General features: G+C 32.9%; 1 protein-coding gene across 1 annotated transcript in view; it reads right to left on the minus strand.

The window, feature by feature from the left end:
* Positions 1-1,918: 1,918 nt before the first annotated feature.
* RGS21 (regulator of G protein signaling 21) overlaps positions 1,919-25,019 on the minus strand; it is a 49,863-nt gene continuing 26,762 nt past the window's right edge. The window contains exons 3-5 of the mRNA XM_050783131.1: positions 21,369-21,445; positions 16,664-16,830; positions 1,919-3,270 (exon numbers count right to left, since the gene is read on the minus strand). Of these exons, the coding sequence (XP_050639088.1) occupies positions 3,067-3,270; positions 16,664-16,830; positions 21,369-21,445 (448 nt within the window). The 3' untranslated portion in view covers positions 1,919-3,066. The remainder of the gene's footprint in view (positions 3,271-16,663; positions 16,831-21,368; positions 21,446-25,019) is intronic.

Consider the following 25,019-nt stretch of genomic DNA (forward strand, 5'->3'; position numbering starts at 1 on the left):
AGCCTACATGATTGGGAATATTGGCTAATTATCTTCCATATAGACAAAGAAAAGAAAGTTCAATCTAAATTTCAAGTCCAGGATAATGAACCTAAACTTTTCTTGAAATTTCAGGAAAGAAATTTAGACCATTTTCCAAAATTATGGCCCAGAATGCTACTATGGTATAAAAGACCAGGTTGATACTAAGCTTCATTAGAAAGGATATTGCAAAAGAAACTGAAAACACTTTTTTCTCTTCTTTTATTATATCAATATGTGTTTTCATCAACAATATCCTGAGTACACATAGTTGCTATACCACACAGAATTTTAAAAACTGTAGAGCAAAGTAACTAAAACAATGAAAGTGGTTAGAATGAATTCTACATATAGACAGACTGAAGAAAACCCCCCAAAATAAAAGCAAATTTGGGAAGGGAAAGTTGGAGACTAGATTATGTTTGTAATGCCCTCAAGATTTTAGATTTTTACAATATAGCATTAGAAAAAAATTTGTTGATTATATCTTGAGGCAGAAATAGATCTTTTCTAGGCAAATGTAAGAAACTATATTTAAGAGAATCACTATTGGTGGAATTATTAATACTTGAAATACAAATAAATTCAAAAGGATTTTAGATAAATTCATGGATTATAGTTCCATAATTCATTGTTAAAAAGGTAAGATCATCTTAGAAATATATCATTTTACTTCTTTAGGTCTGACTAGTGGAGGGCAAGCAGAAATTTCATTAAAACACATTCTGTGGAAACTTTCAGAAGGTGGAAAGCACTGTGCTTGGAAAAATCTTAGAGGGTCATTTCAATTTAAATATCTTGTAATCATATTAATGTTTTACTGCTTACCTTAGTTTTTAATGTTAGCACCTCATTTCTTAAAGTTGATGGAAACATTTTTAGGAAATGACATTAAACAATCATTGAATATTTAAATACGTGTTTAAGGAATGTTAATGTTGTTATTCATTTCTTGCAAATTAATCCTTTTTACTTAAAATTTCATCCATAAAGTTACTCATCAATGGTAACTGATGAAATAAAATAACATATGGCATGAAAGAGACCACGTGTGTAAGATGTACATCTGATATTTTATTAAAAATTCTCAGTGATAAGTATTCAAAAATCTGCAATTGTTTTCTTTTCTTTTATTTAATCAGAATACCTAGAATTGTCACTTAGGGTGGGAGTGAGTTGAGGAGGTAGGTGTTGTTATTGAGGGTCTTTGGCTGGGATTCTATTAGAGGTCATTTAACATCCAATTTTCAACAAACCGTTTTGACACCAGCTGTATTTTTTTAGGTACTATCAAGCACCTACGGTTTCTAGGTAGTGAAAGTTTGATTTGTGTCTTCTTTCACATCATTAGAGAAAACTTGAGAGGCAATCATTAAACATAAAGTCTTGCTCTATGGTAACGAGAAAGAAGTTGCAAACTGACTGTAAAGAGAAAATTGAAATACTTGATGAAAGGGATCATGTCTGGGTATTTGAGGATTAGTTGGAATTTAGATTTCAGACCTCAGAACAGTTCTAAATTGGAGAGAGGACTACACTCTTCTGTCACAGCAGGGAGCCCACGTGGGAAAACCACTGCTCTGACCAGCTTGGTCACTTACCAGCCTTGTGATCCGAGGAAATAACTGAGATTTTTTTCTTTTCACATCTAAAAGTGGGAATGTGCTTTTAATTTCTAAGATTGCTTTTATCCTCAAAAGTCTATTTCTTCTCTGAGAATAATTTTAAAGTTTCCCATTTAAATAGAGAGTAAATTAAGGTTGAAATCTCTAGAATAAATGTTAAAAAGTGTAGCTATTTTCCACTAAGTGCACCTTAAGGCACATTGAATGCTTCACAACCAATTTCTATTTATGTCTTCTTTTAAAGAATTTGCAAATGTACAGGGAATATTCCATTTGCATACATTTAAATGTTTATTTTTCATGATGAAGGGGAGACAAAATTTTGTGTATCAAATGAGTAGTTTGTGAAAACATAAAATAAGCCATGCTATTTTTCCTCCATTTTTTAATGTTCAAACAATCTAAAAGTAGAAATACCAATACAGATAAATAAATCTCTGCAAAGAAAATGGAAACATGGGAGATCTGTTGAATCCTTACAGCTTCTCATATTGAAATGAAATTATTCATATTTATCACAGGATATTTACATATAGAATTAAACAATTTAGGAACATCTTAAAATAAACACATTTAAAAAATTGTTTGGGTTTTATAAACAAGTATCAGTGCTGAAGGAGTGAATAGATACTTCCCCACAATTGAGTAGATAATGTTGCAAATTTTTAAATTTTATGACTTGCTATATATTTCATCTTATAAGGATTTATCCATGCTCCTTAGTCTTCCACTTTCTTTTACATTTCTGTTAATATAAGAAAATCAGTATTCCCCACCCTTGAGGCCTTTTTCATACATAACTCATCACATTTCATATGTGATGCCATTGAATTGAGCCAAGTGATATATTTTAAAAAACTTTAGTCTATGGTGCATTCAAGACATACATATAAATGTGTATACATTTCTGTGATTTAAAAAAAAATTTGAGAGGCATAGCAGTTTCCATAACCAGCAAATTATTAGAAATAGTTGGAAAGAAATTGTGGGAAAAAACCAGTTAAATATGTTAATTGAAGGCTTGTATTTTGGTTCAGAAATTCTCTTTTTACAGAAGTGAGTTTTTTTGAATAAAGCAATGGTATTTAAAATTGTGTATATGATGCTCAAAAGTCTTTCCTACCACGTGAAGATATGTACAATTTCTTACATTATAATGTAATAAGAGTATTCAGTTTTGGTTTAAGACTATATTGTATCTCCATAAACTTTCTTTGTACTTCCCCTGTAGGAGATTAAGTAGCTGGTAAAGCAAATACGTTCTAAACAAATGAGTTAGAAATTCAGGCTTGATGTATAAAACATGGGTAAAAAATGTTTTCTAAATCCTAAACAAAACAAAAAACAATGCATTGTGCTTGTGTATTTAAAATATTGTAGCCCTGAAGTACAGTGACTAATTAGTTAACTTTTACCTTCCTCACAAAAAAGGGAGCCATTTTTTATGATTTGGAACCTGTTGGCTATTTACCAGTTTTTTATAAATCTCTGACTTTAGAAATCGAGGGAAAGAATCTTTGGCCATGAGGCAATAGATTAATTTCTGAGCCTCATCAAAGCATTTGAGTGTTGGTTCAGCAATATTCTTTGAGATGAGGTCTCTGGTGCTGAAGTCAATGTTAATCTGTAGAAAATAAGGTTGCATATCATTGGATTAGTTTAATCAAAGAATGTATAGTATATCCATACATATTATTTGAAATTCTTTCTAAACACAAAGCTAATCGGATGCAAAACAGCAGAAAGGTCATGTATTCATTTTCTAGAATGCAGAATACATGCTTAGTTTAATTATTTTTCCTTGCTTGAGAAGGGTAGCATTGACAGGAAACAGTGGTAAAACTTTATTTTGAGATTTATTTTTTAAAAAGACAAAGTGAAAAAGCAAGTAAGACATTTTGCGACTTTACATTTTTTCACCTACCTTTTGTTTTCTAATACTTTGACCTGAGTACATAAAATGTCATTTTCATAGGCAGAACTATTACTAGAATTTATTAGGTTTGATTATACCAACTCATTCCCATTCTCCATATTTTCCTTTGTTCCTTACAGCACTGCTTTTCTTTCTAATTTGTGTTTCTTTTTGTTTGATAAATGGATCAAATAACATCCCCTCTTCACTGATTCCCATCTCTCCCCAGGAACATATATCTACATATAATCTACCTGTTTCTTTACCATTACCACACATAGGCATTTCCAGTGAGGTCTAATGGAGATCTATTATATTCTATTCTATATTCTATATATTCTCCAAACCTTTTTGTGGAGATACTAAGATCCCCACATATTCCAGGATATATTCTGAGAAGCAGAAAAGTTTATATCCAAGTTATCTAACTTAAACTGAAAATAGTCATGAAGTTCAAAAAGGTTTTGTTTTTTTTTTTTTCTTTTTTTTCTTTTGCTCTTATCACCCGGGCTGGAGTACGATGGCACAATCTTGGCTCACTGCAACCTTTACCTTCTGAATTCATGTGATTCTCCTGCCGCAGCCTCCCTAGTAGCTGAGATTACAGGTGTGCTCCACCACCCCTGGCTAATTTTTGTCTTATTAGTAGAGATGGGGTTTCATCATGTTGGCCAGGCTTGTCTTGAACTCCTGACCTCAGATGACCTGCCTGCCTCGGCCTCCCAAAGTGCTGGGACTATACATATGAGCCACCGTAGCCAGCCTCAGAAGAGATTTTAATCTTAAAATTAAAAGCTCACCATAGGCGGATTCTGTATCTGTCTTATTCATCATTCTGTTTTCTAGCACTTAGCAGAATACCTACCACATAATAGTCAATCAATAAATATTTGTTAAATGGAATTTAAATGTCCCTTGGCAAAATGCAGGAGATGGTAAAAATGTTAGAATTTTGGATTCTGGAACTATAAATGACAATTTATGGTGCATTAAATTGAGGTTAAACAATAGACATAGACACCTGCAATCAAATTACTCCTCAGCTGCTTACTTGCTGTTTGTATGAGTGAAGTAGTTTCTATAATTTTCTTACATCTTCAATTTCCATAGTGTAAAAGAGAATAGTAATAGCACCTATCTTAAAATGTTTTAAGGGTTAAATGACATAGGAATATCAAACTATTTTAATATTATTATTCTAGGAAGAAAATAATAAAGAAAATAAGTAATTTGAAAAGAATCATCAAAAGGCCACTATTTGCTCATAGATCTTTCCTTTCCTTTGGGACTTCAGCTACTCAGTGATCCCAGAATATACCTCCACTTTTCTTCCTTTGATTACCTTCTTGAGTCCCTCATCAAAGTTCCAGAACAAGTACCAAAGTAATCTTAAAGGCCTGAAAACCTGGAATCAGTTGCCCGTTTCTCATACAGGAAGATGCTGCAGGGCAGTGGAAACACTTGGGGATCCTTTTCAAGTCTGTCCTCTAACACTTACGGCTTTGGTGACCTTGGGTGAGTTACCTTAATATTTCCAAGTTTCTGCTTCTTCAGTTTTAAGCTATTGATAGTTTTTGACCCAGTGATATAAGAATTAAAGCAGGATGATCCATATATTTATTATTTCACAAAAATTATGAGAGTCTGTTATGTACAAGATGCTGCTGTATTTGGGGAAACAAAACCAACAACTAAATAAATGGTGTTGTTTTAGATTTAAAGTTGAAAGATAAGAAGAAGATGGTGCTCTAAGAATCTGGGGAAAAACACTTAGGGTAGAAAAAATAAACAAATAAACACAGAGTCCCTAATGCAAGAAAAAAATTGTTAGGTTCTAATGAGCCACTACACCTGAATAGCTGGAGTGCAGGGTGTAAGCAAGGAATTTTTGTTATAAAGTTGTAAGAGGAGATCCAGGCCAGGTCTTGTAGAGCTTGTGTGCTATGTTCAGGACTTCTTATTTTCCTACTAGAAGCAATAGAAAGATACTGAAAGGTTTTGTGCCAGGAAGTGGAATGATAACTTATATAATGAACATATATAGTGTCCCATAGTGGGAATCAATAGTGGCTATTATCAAGATCTTGTAGCAGTTTTTAAACATCTACTATAGTCTGTTTCATAAACTTACCTGGTGTGGGAATATGAGAATATATGTAGCCTGTTTCCTCAATTAACTATATTGTTAAGTCTTTAACAGCATCATCTGTGATTTATTTAACTTTGTATCTCCCCTAGTGGTTAAGCAGAGGAACCTAACCTGTTTAGACACTCATCAAGGGAGTTTTTTTACTGACAGATGGCCAAGGTGTGCCTGCCAAACAGTGCTAACTTATTATTATTACTGTTGTTGTTGTTGTAACTGAACACCTATAATAATTCCTCATTCCCTATTTAAAAAGTCCAAAGCCATGATTTTGGCATTCATGGCCTTTACAATGTGATACCTACTTACATATTTCTTCTCTTCTATGTGTACCCTGTATTCCCATCAAGCTAGACAATTCCACTTACATTTCTTGTATATTCTTACTTTTAAACCTTTCTCATAATATCTCAATCTAACTGAAAGTCATGCCTTTTATCCTAAGTCTTTCACAAGTCTTTTTGTCTTTAAGGCTAAATTTAACACCTAACATTGAAGTTTACGTGTGGATTTTTTTTTCTTTCTGATCTGTCAAGGGATTTTGCATTGCTTAGATGATATTTACATTTTGAACATCCTTTCTTATGCCTCGCACACTATAAGGACTCAATAAATACATGTATAAGCAAGTGAAAAAATGGTTCCATATTTGTTCAAAATCATGTTTAAATTTTAGAGAGAACTCTTCAATTTCAACATAATAATGCCAATTAATATTGTTTTTGAAATATATTAACCTTGTACTTCTGACCTATCCTTGCCATTTTTCTGATTTGCCTATTTTCCTACCAAGGAACTGCCAGCATCAGCAATTGGTAGCTAAGTAATGAGAAGGTGTGCTGTTCTCAGGAGATAATCAGTAGTCTTATAAAGCTGTGTCTTGGCAGTTCAGCTTAATGTCAGTGACAAAACATCACACCCACATGTTTGTGTAAATGTAATTATATTTCTTAAAGTTGTTCAAGCTAACGTAGAAATTGTCTCTGACACCTCTCTTTTCTATGATCACTTATCTTGTGTGTTTGTGTGTACATGCACATATGCATATAAATTCTTTCTTTTATTTTCTAATTTCACAATGGTCTTTTTAATTCTCACTCTTATTCCTCCAGCTTAGGGCTTTATAACCAACATTTTCCCTAAGTTATGGAATTTATAATTTATCTGATACCTCTTTTTACAGTATCTTTCCCTTCTGAACACAATAGATAATATTACTAAATCGGTTTTAACAGAATATAACTTTTATCATATAAAAGTTCAGTTGAAAATCCATTATTTTCTATAACAGAAAACTTAAACATCTCACTGTGGCATTTGAGATTCTTCACACCCTGACTTGAATATGTTGTTCTGAAATCAACTTCTACTTTTTCCTATTGATATACATAAATTGGACTACTTTCTGTTCCCAAAGTGAATATTTTACCTAAAACTTTTGTTTACACTGTTTCACCATCTAAAATTGCTTTTGCCTCCAGAATTATATCCTGTACAGATTGTCTTCTACTTTTATCATTTACCTTAAGTTGAATATCCTCTGAGAAGCCTTCCTTGTTCACAGAAAGTCACTATAATTTCTTTTTTATTATATTCAGTGTTGGTTTTAAAATCTCCAGAAAATTGGCCAGGCATGGTGGTTTACACCTGTAATCCTGGCACTTTGGGAGGCTGAGGCAGGCGGATTACCTGAGGCCAGGAGTTAAAGACCAACCAGGTCCGACATTGTAGAACCCCATCTATACTAAAAATACAAAAATTAGCCAGGCGTGGTAGCGGGTGTCTGTAATCTCAGTTACTTGGGAGACTGAGGCAGGAGAATCACTTGAACCCAGGAATTGGAGGTTGCAGTCAGCCGAGATCGTGCCACTGCACTCCAGCCTAGGTGACAGAGCGAGACTCTGTCAAAAAAAAAGAAAAAAAATTCCAGAATTGATTTTTTAAACAGATTTGAATACAAAAGCTTCTGATAATGTTAAGTATTCAATGTGATTATCAGAGAAAGATTTGTTACTACAGATGAATTCAATAGTTCATGATGTGGAATTAAGATGTCTTCTATTTTCTATCTTTTCTCTATTTATTTTACTAATTTTTTATTCGCCACAGGTCTTTTAAAAATATAAGCAGATCATATATATATTCCCCAAGTTCTGCCTCAAGTCTTTTCTTTCTAGACTTTTTCCTTAGTGACTCTGTCTTCTCCCATGGCAAAGTATTTTGAACAATACCATCAGCTCTAAAATAATAATAAGAGTACTTCAAGATGATTATTTTAACTGTAAATAATGTTGTTTTAATTAAACATTAGTACTGATGTGCTAAGTTTTCATATGGCTACTTTATGCTAAATATCACACACCCATATAAGATGGATAATATTATCCTTTTTTGGTGGTGTTGGGGGGAAAGTCGTAACATATTTTGGAAAGCTATCTATTTTATTTTTAGTAATTTTTTCAATTTATTTACTTGGAGCATTTATGGAGTAGGTGCTTAGAAACTGTGCTAGGATTTGAAGATAAAAGATGATTAAAGTAAAAAGTCAATCAAGAAGACAGATTTTGAAACAGTAACCCAAAAGAAAAAATTGCTTGAAAAAAAGCTCTAAGGAAGAGCTTTCTGAAGGAAATGAAATTTTAAGCTGATTTTTCAAGTAGTATTATGATAGTGAAATATTAAAGAGGAAACTTGCACGTGGAATGGTAAACTGGAAGAAGCCCTGTGGGTTTTGAGAAGAAAGGTAAATCACAAAAGGCATAAAGGTGCCAAATCATGTAGGACATTGTAGGTCTTGTAAGGACTTCTTTACTTATTCTGAGGCCAATGAGGAAAATTTTATGTAAGGGACTAATGTAACCACATTTTTGAAAAAGCACCGCTGGCTCCCATGTGGTGTAATAGCTGGCTGTGGGTGAAGGAAAGAAAAATTAGGATACCACGCCAGAAGATCAGGCGGACAATTGATAGTGAATTAGGATTGGTAAATGTCACAGAGAATAAAGGGAAGTGCATAGATTTCAAAGCTATTCAGAAAGTAGAATGAATGGGACTTGTGATTGAATAGTTATGAGCTAGCGCAAGGCAGAACATCTTTTTAAGAATAACTGGATATTAGAAATAATCTAAAGAAAGAGATGATAGAAAATGCTGATGGATTGAATATAGGGTATATGAGAAAGAGAAGAACCGAGGGATGACTACAAATTATTTAGCCAGAACAGTGGAAGAACAGAGTTGTTATTAACAGAGATAGAGAGAACTTGGGTTGGAGAAAGCTTCGAGCATGAAATCAGGACTCATATTTAAATTTGTTAAGTTTGAGATTCCCTTTTAAAGCCATAGAACTGGAAGAGATCATCGGGAGAGTGAGTATAAGAAGAAAATAGATGAGGAGTGTCTCTTATTATAATACATGTTGGATTATGAGTAGAAACAGGAAAAGAAATGGTGAAAGAGTAGTCAGTAGGGGAGAAAGAAATTCAGTCCTAGAAGCCAATTTAAGATATTTCCTTTAAGAGGGAATCCTATATTTTGTTAAATGCCCCTAGAAGTCAATTCTGGTGATGTATGGAACTATGCTATCAAGAGTGCCTTATCTTTTCTTTTCAACTCCCTTGACATTTTAGTAAGATAGATATACATATCTTACTAAATAATATATGTAACTTACTATGTGTGTATTTTTTATATATAGAGAGAGAGACAAAGAGAGAGTTATATATAGAGAGAGAGTTATATATAACTGTGTTTCTATATGTAACTGAAATATTAAAGAGGAGACTTGCACATGGAATGGTAAACTGGAATAAATATATATATATATATATACACACACACACACATATATATAAATACACACACATACACACACACACACATGTATTTCTTCCTTCTTCCTTTAATAGAATCACTCCTTGGGACATGTCCGTGAATTGCACTCCCAACCCAACTCGGCACTCCTCTCAAATGTGATTTTTGGTTGTATTCTACCAGAAGATACTTGGATGCATTTCTATCTCTAAAAGTAAGATAGAGGAAATACTGAGTTGGAAGCGTACTAAAGGTGGGACTCCATCAGGAGGTGACCCCCTAGAAACTCATACTTGGCAGTTGCATGTTGAAGGTACTCGTGAGCCGCTTGGAAGGTCCAGAGAAGCTTAGACTTTGGTGAGCATGTCAAACTAGGAACTACAGAGCATGGGCTGAACATTATATCAATTAATGAAATAAACAGTGCCTCGTGTATTTTATTTACTGCTATAAATAGCTAATTTTATTTTTTTTTGTATGGATACCCTTTGGTTTCAATGACTTTCAATATTATGTCTGTGAAACATAATATTTTATTTGCTTGTTTTTCAAAAGGTCATAAATTATCTTAGATTTCTGAAACCACTACACTGCCAATCTTAGAAAACAAGACACAGGATTGTGGTTCTTAGAAAATGACAGCTGAGATGTCATCACAACCATTTAGAGGCTTTTAAATCCTGTCAGTTTTGAAAAGGTCTTGACACAGCTGACATTGACAACAATCCACTGCATTAAAATGAATGACTGCTTTATGAATGATGTTTCAGGTAGTTGTGTAAAAACAATTTTATTATGAAGACCCAGGATGTTTTAATACACATGTGATTTTTGTTAACTGAAAGTGATGCAAACCAAATTTATTTTCTCTATACCAGCAGACTTAAATTCTTTTGGCTTTCAACAAATGACTTTAGTGGAAAGAATACATTTTAAATTGTACCTGTTGGCTCTCTTGTGACCCTAATCTGTGCTTTATGTATTTTTACATAATTTGAATGAAAAGTTTTCAACTGTGCTCTCACATTCAAATTAGATAGCCTTTCCTCATTTAGAATGTATAGTGTAGCAGGAGACTGTCATTATGCAAAGGGTGTGTGCATGCATAAGTAAAACGCCTTACAAAAATGGAGCCGACAGCATCTTAGACCTCATTCACAACAGAGCTTAAAAATTACTATTCAAATTAAGGCCATCTATAATCATGTTTTTGGTTACATAATTCCTTTAATCACCACTAACACCTCAAGTATTACTTCATTTTGGCATCATTAAAAGCAAATGAATATCCTAAAATGTATTCTCAAAGGTGGCTATTAAAGTTGAATATAACAAAGTTTGTAACATCTAGAAGGAATTCATCCCTGCACAAGACTGTATCCTTTTGTTGTCATTGGCTTTGGAGGCAGAAATAGATGATACAAGGTGGCAGGTAAGATTAACACCTTAAATTGGGAAAGAGAAATGAGAGAAATACAATTCAAAACCATCTTGATTAATTAGACAAGTAGTCAAAACAAAGATAGAACTGAATAGAAACCAGATGCTTCTCTGATTTCTGTGGTGATAAAGGAGATGACACATATGAAATCATAACGTGTACAGATGGCTAAAAATAGATATACAAAAGCCGCAGCTATGCTGGAGCAGCTGAAAGGGAATCAGATTGACCTGTTCCCTTCACCAATTCCAACATGCTAAACTAAGGTCAATTTAAGTGGCACAGAGACATAAAAGTTTAAAGAACACCTGAGCCTTTTGTTTTTGAGTTGAAATGCAGAAATTATTTTTTGAAGCACAGAATGATTCTGCAGATTATTAGAAGAAATACTTCGGACACTTTTTTCCTTCTAATGTCATATTTGAATCTAGGCTTCATAATCTAAGAAGTTACACAAATTAGAATACCAGAAGAGAAACAAAACTTTTGATAGGAAGATATATTGTATGTGACTAGATAATTTTATGCTTCTGCCTTTGGCATAAACCTTCAAGTATCCCAGGCTATGCCATAAACACTTAAAATGAGTGGTAGATCTGGGGGAAGAAATTTGAAACTTAAAAGTGTGGGCTGAAGACCACCCTCTCCATGGATCTTAATGACTGCAGGGCTCATCATTTTATCTCTAAGCCTCAGTTTTTCACCTTAAAATGTGAATGAATGTAATACTCCCCTAAGAAAGTGAACATGATGAACAAATGAGATAATCTATGTAAAATCTCTATACAGATATTATGGTTTCTTTAGATCTCCTTTTCTCTTTCTCTTTCCCTCCCTCTTTCTGTGTCTCTCTTTCTTCTTTTGAAGGAGATCTCTACTAGAAGGAATGAATAGAAATGTGGAAATCATTGGGATCCAGAAGGTGCAGTTGCCTCAATTTATACTTGAACACACACAATACTAGGCTTCTTTCACTGCTGAACCAGTCTTCTAGGCACTGGCTAGTCCTTTGCTTGTCTCCTTTGCTTGGCTCTTCTTCCTCTTCCTCGCCTATCCTTCTCTCTTTCCATCTTGTCTTGTTTCCCTGTACAGTCAAATTTCTGGTCAAAGCTTTCCAGTTACTTCTTCGAAATATATTCCCTGATCTTCTAGACTTGGATTTTCCTGTTGCAAACTACCATCTCACCTTATATTTCCTTGTTAGGACACTCATGGAAGTTTATTGTAATTATTATTTTTTATCTAGTGTCTTCCTACCAGAATATGGGGAAGGATCTACTCAGGGACCATGGCTGTCTTTTTCTTAGTAGCACCAGCATAATGCTTAGCAGATACTAGGTATTCAAGTATTGATTTATGAACAAAACCCTAGAAAATTAACAAATAAGCAAGCACATTATATACAGAGATGATTCTGTAGTTGGGGGAGCACTGTTGGCTAACAGTCACTAGTAGAGCAGAAATACGCTACTCAAAATAACATCAACATATAGAGGAAGTGGCATTTAAAAATACAAAGAAAAAATACGAATATAAAATGCAGAATACAAATTGGCATCACAGTAATAGGATAAAATACTTCTAGATGCCTATTTTCCTGGGCTTTTCTCTGCCAACAACTCATATATCTGTTTCTTCCCTTAAGACTCAGTTTAAAACTATCCTTATTTATAATGAAGGCCTTATCTCAATATGCTGCTGTCTCACTGGTATTTAATCATCATATCCTTCCAGGTAGCATAAAAATAATTTCATCTTTGTTTTGCAGTTAATCATTTGTTGCTTTGCCATTTTCTCTAGTTCTATACACTTTTATTTTTTAACCCAACTATATTGAAAGGTTCTTTAGAATCAAGCTAAGGTTTCTACTTATTTTATTTTCTTACATCTCCTTATCAAGAGCTGCCTAGCACAGCAATACATTGTGTCATACTTATGTGTTTGTTATCTGTTTTCCTCCCTAAACTGAGCTTCCCTTCCATGGAGGGATTTTATCTTGTAAGGATGTGACTAGGCTCAGAATAAACAACATTTATTGATGTGAAAGATAATGTGACTCAATAAGCAACATTGTGCTGCATCAAAAATAAAAGTAAGAAGCCAAACACAAATATTAAGAAGTGTCTTGCACAGACCCGTGAAGATGTGCTCTCCTTTATGACTATAATTTCTTCTTTGTTTTATGAGATACAGTGTCCTCACATTTGGGAGATACATTTAAGAAATAAACATTTTGTCCTGTTTTTTTGACTTAAAAAACTACCAATGTGTTTTTTTCTGGATTGTTGATAGTGTGAAATTGAATTTATATAATTTTTAAACATTACACCATGATATGATTTGATACTATTTTCTAATTTCATAGAATGACAATCAACATTAAAAATTTCCCCTTAATGACATATTTTTCATCCTGTATGACTTTCCTTACAATATAGAGGAATGATGACATAAATATAATATATATTTAAAAGATGTTAATTTCTTAGCTGGATATGAAAATATTAATTTTTAAAGATTATTTTCTCAAAGTTAAATAATATTTTCTTGAAAATTCAATAATAATCTGAAATTAGTGATCCAAGCTGAAGCAAAAATAAGTACAAGTTTAAGAATTTTTTTCTTTGCCACTCACACATTATTAGTATGTACAAAGTAGAGATAGTTTAAAAATATATATTGTTTCTCTAATAATTTTCTTATTTTCAAGTCACTTAGTCAAATACTTGGGTCATGATTTTGTTTTTCTGCTGTATTTTCTCCTGAAGCCATTTGGGTACAATTTATTCGATGAGCAACTCTTTTTATTTGAACCTGCCAATTTGCAAACCCATTTTTATAATATATGTTCACATTTACACTTCTCTCAAGTCTTGACATTGCTTATCTACGTATGTTCTTAGAAATATGCTAAGGTTTGTTTCAATAGTTAGTTTCAATAGCACTTATCATGACTTGTTTAAGAAAGAAAGGAATTAACATTCCTTAAAAACTGTTCTGCATGATGTAAACCCTAGATACACTATCTTATGTCTTATGTATCATTCTCATTTTTCGATGTAAATATATTATTATGCTTTTTCAGATGAGGAAACTGAGCAGAGAGATAAATAGCTTATGACAAAACTATGAAGTGAGGGATCAGGATTTGAACCCAGGTCTAGATAGCTCCAAACTTTAGTTTTTCTGTTACATCATACTAACACCCTATTAATTTGGGAACTGGAGAGAAGGTAACACTTTAAAGGAGAAGACATAAAATCTCATTCTTGATTTAATTTTCCATTTGTGCAAATCATATTTTCCATCTGTTGCAAATATGTCACTGAGTCTTGTCAAGTCTGCCTACCCAATACAGCTAGAATACTTCCCATCATTTCTTTATTTCTACTGCTGCCTACCTATCCAACCTCATCCCCAACTCCTCTACTCGCATTAGCAATATCAAAATGCCTGCAATTTCTGGAAAATGCTAGGGAACTTTATACATTGGTGCTCTCAGTGCTGAAATAGTATTTCTTCATTCGTTCTTTTAATAAAATATGACTCATTTTTCATGTGTGAACCACATTGCAAATCTAACTTTAACTCTCCAGGTAGATAAAATTACTCTTTCCTATCGTACTAATAATGAACTTTAAATGAAGTTTTATTATTATATCACCTATTGTGTATTTTACTAGTTTTATTACATGTCAGTCTCTCTCTTCTTTTACTCTGTAACTTCACTGTGGGAACAGATACTCAAAAAATCAGTTTAATGAATAAACATACTAATAGTATCACTATATTTAACACATAACTGATGAACTTTAGAGAAATACCTTGAAGATTGCAATTGGTATAATATATGACAAGCAAACTCCCTTTAGTAATTTGAATAGGAAACAACTAATAATAACTGATAGGAAACAGAATAAGTATTTCATATATATGTGTGTGTGTATATATATATCAACATAGGGTATATATATTTACACTTGCATATTTTCAATTAATTTGGTACTATAGCATTTTTAGAGATACTTCAAGGAAAGACTATAATTTATTACTTGAAAAGCAGCCATCAATTTAATTATATTTTGTTTTATCAAAATTAATTAGATGGACAATCTATAAAAAGCTGTGAAGTTTTATATCCCAAAATAATAGCTATACTATTTAGTTAAATTATTACAATATGAATTAATTTTGAAAGAAAAGGTTAGGAAAATAAATAAAACTATTTTATCAAAATTGATGGTTTATGATATATTATAACCTTAAATTCAGCTATAATTAAAAGATGACATTTTGTGTTAGAAGATTTTTCACACACAATGTTTCAAAATATTATCCTAAAGCAACTACTGTTAATTAGATGAATTCATAACATAGGAAAAAATATGTCTTTCAGACCATTGTAACAATAAGTAGGATATCTTTAGGGTTAATTTCAAAGCAAAATGACACATCAATCAACCTGAAAAATCTTACATGCAACATTTTCAATTTTCCAGCATTATTTATTGATTCTTAGATGATGACTTGGACATAAATGTTGAAATAGCTCCACAGGAGTTAAAGTTCTTTATCCACCCCCATGAATTCCAGGCCATGTTTCAATGGTTCACGTGACTATTAATGTTATACTAGACTAATATATGCTGCAGTAATTAATATCTATCTAAAACTTGAACTACTAGTAATATGGTAACTAACTTTGTCTCATATTTTCTGAAAATGTTTGCATTTCATCGAGTCTATCTTTTTTTCCTGTGAGTACAACCATCCTCTCTTACCATGAATCCTCATTTTGGATCAGAATATATAGTAACTGTCACTTATACAGATATCAACATTTCACCTCTGTAGGAAAGATGACTAGTAATAGTAGTTTGTTTGGTACTAGTAGTTTAATGGAGCTTCCTGTTTGTAGGTTACTTATACATTAACACTCTTTGTTTATGTAATATATTCAGCAAGAAATCCAAAGCAGTTTAGAAATGTCAATTGTTTAAATTTTACAGTTAAAATTTTAAAAGGATTCGAAAATGATTATGGTTTTGGCTCTGGAAATTAAATCAACTGTAAATGAGATATTCCACACATAAAACTCTTTTGGGGGCTATTATCAGAGTCATTGCAGGTTTCTCCCCAAGGCTCTTTCTAGTTTCCTGATCTTTAAGCAGTACAGGTGAGTCCTGATCACTTGATACAGAGCCGCACATCTTTGGCTCAATTTTACCATCAAAGAAATAAAGACAAGCAACATATCATTTTGTTTCAATTAATCCACACACATTAATTTGTTTTTACATATTCAAGAATGTTATCCATATTGACTTTGTCTAATTCCTAGTGTAGCAAAAGAAAAACAGGAAACTACATTGGAAATTCAATAGCATTTTGAAGTAGGATTTATATTGGGTTGACTTTAGCGCTGTTTGAGATATTAGACATTATTTTTCAAGGGCCTGAGTATTGTTCCAAAGAGACAGAAATATTAGTCATACCTAGCCCATAATAAGTGTTGAAAAATACTTACTGAATCAACAAAAAAAAGAGAATCATCTTAAGGAACTTCTCTTGGAAGCTACTGACATTTTCTATTTAAACACATAGCGAGAAGTTGGTTATCTTTTAGATGGATTTAAGGTCTTCTAATTGGGAGCAGATTTGTTATGGGACGACTCTTCACTGTTCTGAAGTAGTTCACTCACCTCTTTAGGTGCATCAGCTTCAATGAATTCAGAATAAATCATCCTGGCTTTGGAAGCAATTTTTTCTGCATTTTTCGTTTTCTTAAAGTCTTCACAGGCAAGCCAGAACTCAACATTTTCTTCACTAAACTCTGATTTTAGAAATGTTCGAAAAGCATCTAGACCAGCTATGAAATATATGAGAAAGAGTTTTGTATAATAGCATACAGAGTAGTAATATGACCAAAATGAGTACATTGTATAGTATGAGCATTTACTGGGTATTCAGTGGCAAATATTGATCATTCCACCTAAATGTAATGTATGTTTTAGTTGCTAACTTTAGAAAACTTTATTTTGGATCAGTAATTGTTAACATATATACACACACAAAACATATGTGTATATATATATGTCTATTTCTACAATTAGCTTCATTAACAAAGAACAGCTGTACTTTTTTCTTTCTGTATTTGAGAAATCTAGAAGTTATGTTTAGGAGATCTTGATGGTAGTTACCTCACAGGAAGCCCCACGGATTTTGCTTTTAAGGTTTATTGCACTAAGCTCAGGTCAAATTAATGATGTTATACTAAATTCAGGGTAAAAATATCTTTGTTGCTATGAGTTGGTGCAGAAACAAAGTATGATGCTAAAGTGTTAAATTGTATTGGTTTGGGCTTAAAGCAAAGGAGGAAGCGTTAGCTTTTATTAGTTTTGGGTAAATATGTAGACCAACTCAGTCTCAAAACCAAGAAAGTAACTGGCAACATATTTGATGTGAATGCTTCTCCCCTTTATGTGGCAACAAGCAACTTTAATTCCATAAAGTAAACACAAATACATAGGGTTTTTCTCCAATGTTGCCTTAAGCAAAACATTGGTGCCTCCCATTCTCCCTTGTGGTACCTGTTTATGGAGTTCCTCCTCCTCCTAGGTATTATCCTTAGCATGTACTTCTCCAGAAACTTTAGATCAGGAACTGCAAATGGACTCACTTATTCACAGGCATGTTTACTCTGGCTTGATTATGATATGATGCTCTTTTAAATGCAACTGACAACAGGCAGGGCTTTCAGTCTGTGATTTCCATGAGTCTCACCTCTTCCCCTTATCTTACTTTCAGTCAAATTTACACTTATATCCCTTACTCCTAAAGATATTTGATATTGTGACCACTTATTTAGACCCTTCCTTCTCTATTTTCCTCATCAAAATGGGCCAGGAAACATTCTTCTTTGGTATACCCAGAGCTTATATGAGAAGGTAAGTGCCTCTGGTTAGACAACAGGTCAGAAAGATCATTGTCATATTCCCACTGTGGACAAAACTAAACCAATACATTTAGGTCATGTTATTCAGTGTCACAGTTTGTACCCTTTTTCTGGCTGTCTCTATTTTGAGAATGTATATCTCTCTGAGGAGTAAAACATGTCAGCACTTTTGCCACTCAGAGAAATTTGCCTTCCAAAACGTTGGTGGTTTACTCCTCCACCTGCCAGGGAGGCCCCCTTTGCATGTGCTCCAAACAGCTGCTCCTTTCCTGCAGGCGGAGAGAGTTAATCCTTCAAGTTCCAAAGTACAGGAGGAGTAAGTTTATGGAAAAGCAGGGGATAGGCCAAATTGGCTACAGAAATAGAAAACAATGAGAAAAGTGAATGAAAAGAGGCTTAAGTTCGTTGTTCATGGGTTGCTGCCTGCAGAATGTAAAAGTGAAGTTTATAAAGATAAAATAGAAAAGGACTTTCTGGAGCAGAATTAAAGTGTCTAAAAACACTGTATTAAAATAGATTTAACGGATTTTTTTAAAAGTTATTTGAAATAAGTTTGAAATAACAAGTCATTGCAAAAGGTTATCAGGTACCAATTAACATTCTTGGTTGAAATACTGGAGAGTGTGGATGCAGTTAATATATGAGCACTATATAAAAATTCAATTAACTTCACGTTCCTTGCATTTAAAAATACATTCAAGAAGTTTCTGTGACACCAATTTAGGTTATAAAAATCCTCTTAGTAACACTCAATTAAAATTTTTCTTGAATTCAGTTCAAACAATGATGAAATTTCAGAGATCTAAACAGAATTTATGCTAAGATGTATTTTTGTATAGAGAATAAAGTGTTCTTTAATAATACAGAAAGAAAGAATATTGTAGATTCATGCCTGGCAATATTTTATATGTGCATCATCAAGGCATATGGAGCTTCTCCCTAGGAGGATTTTCTAAATGCATCCCAGAGAGATGGGATGTTAGAGATCAAGATACAATTATTATTTTCCCCTGCTCTCCACTTTTAACGACAGGCTACTCTCAACTAAAAATTAATATCTTTCCTCTTCCTGTAGCTTGATTCAGGACCCAATGGAACAAAATAAACAACTTAAACAACTAAACCTGGGGCTAGTTATCTCTGTCTTGAACATGGTATTTTGTTGATTTACTCTCCTATACATACAGTTTGAATGTTCAAAAGATGCCAAATGATTTTAAAGTAATATGCTACATAAAATTAAACTTACTATCTGAGGGCACTCTCCACAGAATGGAATGCTTACTGGCTAGTATCAACAAAGGGTGTTAAATGGAATATGTCAGCATTATGGGGTGAAAACTAGGCTAATGCCTATGCTTAGTACATGCAAAGTATGTCTGCAAATCAACAAAAACAACTAGGTAATTTGGTGAGTCCTTTAGCTGTTTAAAGCATTAAAAAGCATTCATACTTTGCTATTTCTCTGGTATTATAAAAAGCAAAAACCAAACAACTGTTCAGATGCCTATATGACTTTTCCATTTCATGTGGGAATGAAATATAAAATTGCAGAAGATATGCAGAGGAACGAGTTTGCCTTCATCTCACCCTTCCTGCCTCTCCTCTATAGTATTGTTGTATGGACTTCCACTACTCTGAAGCCTTCTGGGTCACAACACGCAGAGATGATTCAGTAAGCCCTTTAGCAAACTTGATCTGTCCTATTAGTTATACACTTAAGGAGAAAGAAAATACGCCATTTAACACTTAATAAACTGCAGTTCCACAATCTCATCTCTTCAATATATGCTCTTAGGTGGATTCTGGAAGTTCTGTTGATTCTTTAATGTTTATACTTTAAAAATTGGTGACTTAGAAATAATATGTTTATAGTATCTAAATTCATCTAAGTCAATCTAACTTTATACATAAATAAGCAGCTGTGAAGAATTTATTCAGGTCTATTGTGTTTTATATTTTTCTAATATTCTAATTTTTATTCTTCATGAATTTAAAGTAAAATGCCATTTGATTTATACAAATAATACTATATTATAAACATTTTCTCTATATGTTTCACAGTGCCATTTTTCCCCTTTCAGATGAGATAGAACTGCAGATTATTTGTAACACAAGCAGAAGTTATACCTTTTTAAATGATTATTTTGTATATAAGTTGTGTTGACTAAGAAGTCTTATTGAAGACTAGGATGTTTTATTATAATTGGCCAAAATTACCTTACTGAACCACTCTATCAATTATAAATATATATTCACACATATAATTAATACAAACGTATACATTTAAATATGTTTTTATATTCACTGAAAGTGAGATAACACAGTTGACATAAAGTACTTTAAAATACCTTTTGTTTTGGCCAACTGTACATATGAAACAAGTGATTTATTTAAATTTTCAACTTTTTCAACAGTTTGTATGTTTCTTTCAACTTATACCAAAGGCAGTCATGATGTACATCAAATTATTGTGAGCCAGCTGGGCGCAGTGGCTCATGCCTGTAATCCTAGCACTTTGGGAGGTGAAGGCAGGCAGATCATCTGAGGTCAGAAGTTCGAGACCAGCCTAGCCAACATGGCGAAATCCCATCTCTACTAAAAATACAAATATTAGCTGGGTGTTATGGCATGCTCCCGTAGTCCCAGCTACTTGGGAGACTGAGGCAGGAGAATCCCTTGAACCCAGGAGGCGGAGATTGCAGTGAGCAGAGATCATAGCACTATACACTCCAGTCTGGGTGGTAAAGCAAGACTCCGTCTCAAAAAAAAAAAAAAAAAAAATATATATATATATATATGTGTGTGTGTGTGTGTGTGTGTGTATATATATGTGTGTGTGTATATATATGTGTGTATATATATATGTATAGCGAGTCTAGGGCTGGCACTGTGACTCACACCTGAATTGAATCCCAGCACTTTGGGATGGTGAGGTGGGTGGATCACCTGAGGCCAGGAGTTTGATACCAGCCTGGCCAACGTGGTGAAACCCTGTCTCTACTAAAAATAGAAAAATTAACCGAGTATGATGGTGCATATCTGTAATCTGAGCTACTCAGGAGGCTGAAACAGGAGAATCGCTTGAACCCGGAAGGTGGAGTTTGCAGTGAGCTGAGATCATGCCACTGCACTCCAGCCTGATTGACAGAGTCAGACTCTATATTAAAATAAAATTTAAAAAAAGAAAATTTAAAGTAAGTCTAAGGAAATGGAAAACTTTACTTGCTAGTTTGAATTTTCCTTTTGTTTTAATGTACAGAGTTCCTATAAACTTATTTTAGACCCAACTTGATTCCATTTAGATTTTGGATTTTTATGAATTTATGATCATTAAGAATTTTATACTTCATTGACTAAACTCATACTTTATGATATGTTACCAACTTTCAGAATTTAATTATTTATATTTAATTATTGTATTTTTAAGCCTATTATTAGTTAGATCTTACCTTGGTTGGCTAAAAGTGTGTCCATATTTTCAGACCATGTCATTGCTTCCGTAGTTTGTGACCTGTAGAAACAGCATCTACCCTTGACAATAGCATTGTGATCTTTCTCTTCTCTAACCAATAGTAATATCTGAGTTATGTGTATTTTGAATTACGTCATTCAAATGAACTTCATGCTGCTAATCAAATAGTCAAACGTCAAAAAGTTATATAGTGCTATTTACAGTAGATAGCTATGGTGACATAAATTGGGATGTAATTGGACATCAGCAAATTATTAATCTAGCTGACAGTGTTAATAATATTTGAAAATTCTTAAATTCTAATAATGGCATAAGAGATTGGTTCTGTGGATCAATGGTGAATTTCTTTTCAACTATGAGTATTTTTTGTATGTATAAATTAACAAATAATCATATTTGTTAATTTATGTGACATTAGTCAAAATTTATATTAGCAAAGGTGATGAATAAACTACTTTCTAAGTTTTTATGGTGTAAAGATTATTTCATAATTATGCATCTCAAAAAAGTTCAAAAAAGTTTTAAGAATTTCTAGCATGTGATGAACTTGAAAACATTTTGTTCATAATATTTCAAAAAGTCTTTACCTACTCTGAGGCAGCCTTTATTTCTCTTTAGACTGGTATACTTCTAGTTCTGAGCTGATTTATTTAAATCTAGGAATCTGTCAAGACAGAGTAATATCTTTTCCAAAGCAGTCAAAAAATTTATAGACTTAAGTCTTCTGAAGAAGGTTACTTTTGGGGATGTGATGTAGAAATAATAAATCAGGTTTAAGATAGAAATTTTCTGAGATGCAAATATACATTATTCCTCTTAATAAATAAAGATCCTGATGAAATAAGCCCCTATTCGTAGAAAGCATCTACTGCCCAGAAATAAAACCACATTGGATTACGTAGCTGTGATGTGCAAATAACTTAGTTGTGGAAAGAGAGGGTCCAATTTAAAGTCTGTGTTGAAATTATCAATAATAAAATAGAGAAAAACTCATATATCGCAATTCTTATAAAACTTTTGTATTTGCACGGCAAGATGATTAATCTTAAATATGCTAGTGTGAAATGATTCCTTTGCTTTTGTATTACTTCTTTAATTTGCTGCAGTCTTTATAGTTTTTCCTCTACTGATGCAGTTGTAGTTGCATCTTCAGTTAATAATGGTCATCCTCATTGAGGACACACAGAGAGGGCAATATAGCTAAGAATTCATTTTACTATTTTCCATTACTCACATTTCCAATCTCAAATTTCCTTCTCCTGTTGTAAGCAGCTGACTTTCCTTTCTTCTTTGACTTACTAAATCTTGGGGACACAAATTACCTGTGAAACCATTTGGAAATAGTGTTTTTTTTTCATTCAAGTGGACACAAAATTTGGGTTGTTCAGTTTCTGTCTTTCATAAATGGAGGATGAGACACAATCCTACATTTAATTTTACATTGAAGAGATTTTGTGTACTCTATAGCCTGTTACTCAAATAAGCTTATGTTATATTTCATGTAACTCAAATATTAGATCTTGTAGGAATTCTAAAGTTATATGGTCACTTAAAATACATATGCTTAAAAATATTCCTGTTTGTATACTAAAATTTGGTTCCAAGCAGGGTATTCAAATTAAAGCTACTTAGACCTGTGGAACATATGCTAATGAATAGGATAGAGAGGAGTCTGGCTATGCAGAATGCCCATTTTGAATGAGGAACAGGCATCCAGGAAAAAACAGTGAAAAATAAAATCTAGACAAATTCATTCAAAGATGAACATTTATATTCCCATTAGTATGTAAGTTATCTGACGACAGGACTAAATGTTATTTTCTAGCACCAAGAACAGTGTTCCTGGTCTATGAAATATTAAACATATTAACAAACAATAGATGACCAAACCCCATATATTGACACATATTAAAGCCTTCAGTGGAAGATGGTAAATGTCCTCCAAGATGCTGATAAATTACAATGATAAAAAGTATTGAAAGGTATAGCTAAATTGTATTAGCTTCGAAGACATAGGGTGTTCTGGGCAAGCAAAGACAAAAAATAATGTGAACACATCACTGGATCATCATGAGGTATGTGAGGTTGGAGAGAATGACCGACATCCATTCTAGAAGGCAGTGTCCTTTAAGGACAGACAGGTTTTACTTAAGCCAAAAGCAAAAAGGCATATTCCATGAAGATCTTTTTGGATATAAAGGAGTATTTATAGAATGAAGGTGTTTACATAAATAATAGCTATTTATATTGTCTTCATTAATGTAGAGAAACAGTAAAAGAAAGAAAGCAAAGTGGGGGAGATGGTGTAGAACCAAGGATAAAAGAAAAATTCCTAATGTTTTGACTTACAGAGAGAGGCTAAAATGTTATAGATATTTGATAGATATAGACATGGAATACTATAGATAATAGAACTAGGGATATGGGCATATCCTAGTATTAATCAAGGTCCACAAAATGCTGACATTGTTTTAAAGAGAAGAAATTGCCCATCAGCTCTGAAGGAGTACCTCTGCTGGTATGTAACAATGCCTCGAATGCCCTCAGTTCATTCCTTCAGAGCCTATTTCTTATCCAGAAGGTTACATTTTGACTATCTGAGATGTTGAAAGAGTTGGAGGTAACACAGCATTTACTTTTCAGAAATTAGGTGAAATGTAACTATTTTAAGGAGTAATGCTTGTTTGTTGCCAGTTAAAATAGTAAAATTTGGGGTTTCTTGTAATTCTGTGGAAGAGCAAATTGATGGTATCTATGAATAAACTAAATACATTATTTATAATAGCACCAAAATGCACAACTATGTATTCGATGTTTACAATGTATACCACATTGTGCTAAGCATATCATATACTTTATTTCATTTAACCTTGAAAATATTAGTCTGTTTTATTCCAATATTACCAATGAGTAAAGAGGCTCAGAGATACAAATAAGTAGTGCAATATTCCACAGACAGTAATGGCCAGAGTTAGAATTGAAACACAAGTGTGTCTGCTTTAACCCAGATTATTTCATACTTCTTAAATAGATAAGTTAATACATATATGTTTGTACTTAATTCATGTTTTATAACATTTATAACAACTATCTGAAAAGTTATTTTTTCTGCAATAGAGATTTATCATACTTCATAGAAATATTATTTTTCCTCTAAATAATAGTTAAATTGTGGTAACTGGCTGCTCAATTGAAAGTTTACACGAAACAGAGATTCTTAAAGCTTATACACTATCAGATAAAAATAGGGCATTTCTTATGGTAGATGGGAGTAAGAAATATCATTTTCTGTTTTTAAAAACTGTAACTATATACATGTTAAGAAAGAAATCTATTGAATAAAAGTTGGGGAAAAAAGAGGGTGGTTGATTTTAAACTCTACTGACTTGGTTGACTTTTACTTGATATGTGCTATCTGGAAAAAATGGACAATGGCCACTCCCTCATTTCTTTTTTTCTTCCTTTTATTGAGTTTTAACAGAAGTTTTGTCTGGCTCTTTTCATTTCTGTGTATATTTACTGTAAAATTGTGATGCATAATCAGAGTAAGGTTTTGTTTGTGTATGATTTGCCATGAAAAGTCACTGTGTATCTGAAGCCATAATTACACTTAGTATTTCATGGGGTT

Source organism: Macaca thibetana, chromosome 1 (assembly GCF_024542745.1).
Source record: "Macaca thibetana thibetana isolate TM-01 chromosome 1, ASM2454274v1, whole genome shotgun sequence".
Classification (NCBI taxonomy): Eukaryota; Metazoa; Chordata; class Mammalia; order Primates; family Cercopithecidae; genus Macaca; species Macaca thibetana.